At 54.5% G+C, this 2,964-nt stretch overlaps 1 protein-coding gene across 1 annotated transcript in view; it reads left to right on the top strand.

Annotated features, from left to right (window-relative positions):
* Nucleotides 1–856: 856 nt before the first annotated feature.
* The window catches only part of Amhr2 (anti-Mullerian hormone receptor type 2), a 7,813-nt gene continuing 5,705 nt past the window's right edge, over nt 857–2,964 (top strand). Inside the window, exons 1-6 of the mRNA XM_005353809.2 lie at nt 857–954; nt 1,213–1,395; nt 1,564–1,755; nt 1,997–2,068; nt 2,222–2,340; nt 2,459–2,689. Of these exons, the coding sequence (XP_005353866.1) occupies nt 906–954; nt 1,213–1,395; nt 1,564–1,755; nt 1,997–2,068; nt 2,222–2,340; nt 2,459–2,689 (846 nt within the window). The 5' untranslated portion in view covers nt 857–905. The remainder of the gene's footprint in view (nt 955–1,212; nt 1,396–1,563; nt 1,756–1,996; nt 2,069–2,221; nt 2,341–2,458; nt 2,690–2,964) is intronic.

Below are 2,964 nucleotides of genomic sequence, written 5' to 3'. Positions count from 1 at the left end.
TTGGACCTTGAGATTTCTGTCCGGTGCTCCAATTTGGGTCTCTGTCTCTGTCTCCTTTCATCGCCTGATGAAGGTTAATATTCAGGGGGATGTTTTTTTGTTTTTAGACACAGAGTTTCTCTGTGTCAACCTCTGCCTCCCGAGTGCTGGGATTAAAGGCATGTGCCCTGCCTGTGATTTAAAGAAAAAAGCAAACACAAAAAACTGAAAATTTTTATATTTTTCCTGATTCTTTTGTTTGGGGATTTTTTGTTTGTTTGCTTTATGAGATAGGGTTTCTCTGTAGCTTTTGGAGCCTGTCCTGGAACTAGCTCTGTAGACCAGACTGGCCTCAAATACACAGAGATCCGCCTGCCTCTGCCTCCCCAGTGCTGAGTGTGTCACCACTGCCCGGCTTCCTTTCTGACTCTCCAGTTGGGAAAATGAGATCCACTGTAGTGTGAGCTGCAGAGTCTTCCTCTGTTCAGAATACAGCAGATCTGAGCTCTCAATAATGGGTCAGGAAGGATTTTGGGCAGAGCCAAGTGACTGTAAACATTTGACATCTGTCTGAGAAAGGCTGAAGGTCCAGCACCTTTTTCCAAGGTCAGCAAAGGGTAGGGATTTTGAAGTTAGTTATCACAGGGTTCTCAGCCAGGCAGCCAACCAAGGTCCCTTCCTCCCACTCTGCAGAGAAAAGAGGAGGTGGTTGAAGAAAGGATATGAGATTGGTTCTCTGCTCCTCCCTTTCTCTCCCTGTTTTCTCCCCCACAGCAGTCTTCTCCCCCACGGAGACTGGGATAGGACAAGGGGGGCGGAGTTGGGGATTGAGGGTTTGGAAGCCCTACAGTGCCCTGTATCTGTAGAAAGCCTTGGCTGGGTTAGCTGTGCTGGCTTATTCTGTCTAGCTGCCATCCTTTAGCAGGATGCTGGGGACACTGGGGCTTTGGACTCTGCTTCCTGCAGTTGCACAAGGTAAGTGTCTACTGATAGGGCAGGGTCTTTCCACCACCAGAGAAGGGGAAAGGTGTAGTGGAAGCAGAGCTACCCGTTTGGAAGAAGAGATGAGTGGGTTGTATGAGTGAAGACGAGGGCAGAGCCACCTGTTCCCATGGCGGGGATCAGGCCTCTGCCATACTGGCCCTGGGGTCCTGTTTTGTTTATCCCTTTGGCTGCTGTTTGTCCCTGACTTTACTCCCTTCTTGACTCCCCTTTCTTCACCTTGGACTTCAGTGTCCCCAAACAGGAGGACCTGTGTGTTCTTTGAGGCTCCTGGAGTACGGGGAAGCACAAAGACACTGGGGGAAGTGCTAGATGCAAGACCAGGGACCCCCAAGAGTATCCGCTGCCTATACAGTCATTGCTGCTTTGGCATCTGGAATCTGACTCATGGCCAGGCACACGTGGAGATGCAAGGTGAATGGCGGGAGAGGCACGTCCGGGTCGGGGAGCAGTGGACTGTGTAGAGGAGACAGCATGTCAGATGGAAGGGGTGTCTCTGATGGAGACGGGATTTGTTCTCTGCCCCCAAGTCTCATTGGGCTCTCACTCCCTTTTCTCCTTCCCCTAATCCCATCCCATTAGGATGCCGAGACAGTGATGAGCCAGGCTGTGAGTCCCTGCACTGTGACCCAATCCCCCGAGCCCACCCCCGCTTGGGCTCTACTCTCTTCACATGCTCCTGTGGAACTGACTTCTGTAATGCCAATTACAGCCATCTGCCTCCTTCAGGGGACCCAGGGGCTCCTGGCCCCCAGGATCCCCAGTCTACCTCAGGTAGCTGCCTTTCCCAGGGTACTAGAGCCCAGAGGGGGCAGGAGCATAAGTCAAGACAAGAAGAGAACCAGGGCAGTTCTCAGCCCACCCCCACCCAAAGATTCCCTCCTCCTGGCCTTGGGAAGTTGGTTGCCCTGGTGACTGGGAGATAAGGCGACTTGTGACCCGCGTGGGGGTGGTTTGGAAAGCAGAAGGGAGAAGTTCAGTGCTCACCCACATGTCCTCTTCCCTTGCTGTCCAGGTGGCCCCGTCTGGATGGCATTGCTCCTGCTGGGGATGTTCCTTGCGCTGCTGATGTGTAGCGTCATCCTGGGTACTAATCTCTCCCACCCCTCGCGGCTCTGCTGAACTCCCGGTTCTGGATCTCTGTAGCCCCAAATTTCCTTCTATGAAGCTCTCTTCTCACATAGCACACTTGGCTGCCCCCATCCTGTGCATCCTACCCTAAGGCTCTTTTCTGCTTCAGCCGTGCTACAACGAAAGACCTGCGGAGTGCAGGGTGGGTCAGACCCCGAGCCAGGCGCAGGCAGAGACTGTGGAGACTGTGAGGAACTGCCAGAGCTGGCTGAGCTGTGCTTCTCCCAGGTGCTTCAGGGCAGAGTGGGGCCCCTGGTACTCCTGGAGGTGCTGCTGGGGGTGGGGGCGGGTAGCTTGGCTCTGATGTTATCTCAGAGGTCCACACTCAGTGCAGTGCTTCCACCAGGTGATCCAAGAAGGAGGGCACGCAGTCGTCTGGGCCGGGAGGCTTCAGGGTGAGATGGTAGCCATCAAGGCCTTTCCCCCAAGGGCTATGGCCCAGTTCCGAGCTGAGCGAGCTGTGTACCAGCTGCCGGGCCTACAACATGACCACATCGTGCGCTTTATCACGGCTGGCCAGGGGGGCCCTGGCCCTCTGCCATCTGTGCCTTTGCTGGTTCTGGAACTGTATCCTAAGGTGAGCACCCCGAAATGTCTGCGATGTGCACTGTGCCTGTGTGTGCTCATGGAAATGAGCTGCTACGTAGTTCCTCACCCATGCCTGCTTGCCTGCTTCACACTCTCCTTAGAACAACTGTTTTCAGCCGGGTGGTGGTGGCGCACGCCTTTAATCCCAGCACTCGGGAGGCAGAGGCAGGCGGATCTCTGTGAGTTCTAGACCAGCCTGGTCTACAGAGCTAGTTCCAGGACAGGCTCCAAAGCCACAGAGAAACCCTGTCTCGAAAATCCAAA

This window comes from Microtus ochrogaster, chromosome 15, assembly GCF_000317375.1.
Source record: "Microtus ochrogaster isolate Prairie Vole_2 chromosome 15, MicOch1.0, whole genome shotgun sequence".
NCBI classification, from domain to species: Eukaryota; Metazoa; Chordata; class Mammalia; order Rodentia; family Cricetidae; genus Microtus; species Microtus ochrogaster.
This window is presented reverse-complemented; position numbering and strand designations above follow the sequence as displayed.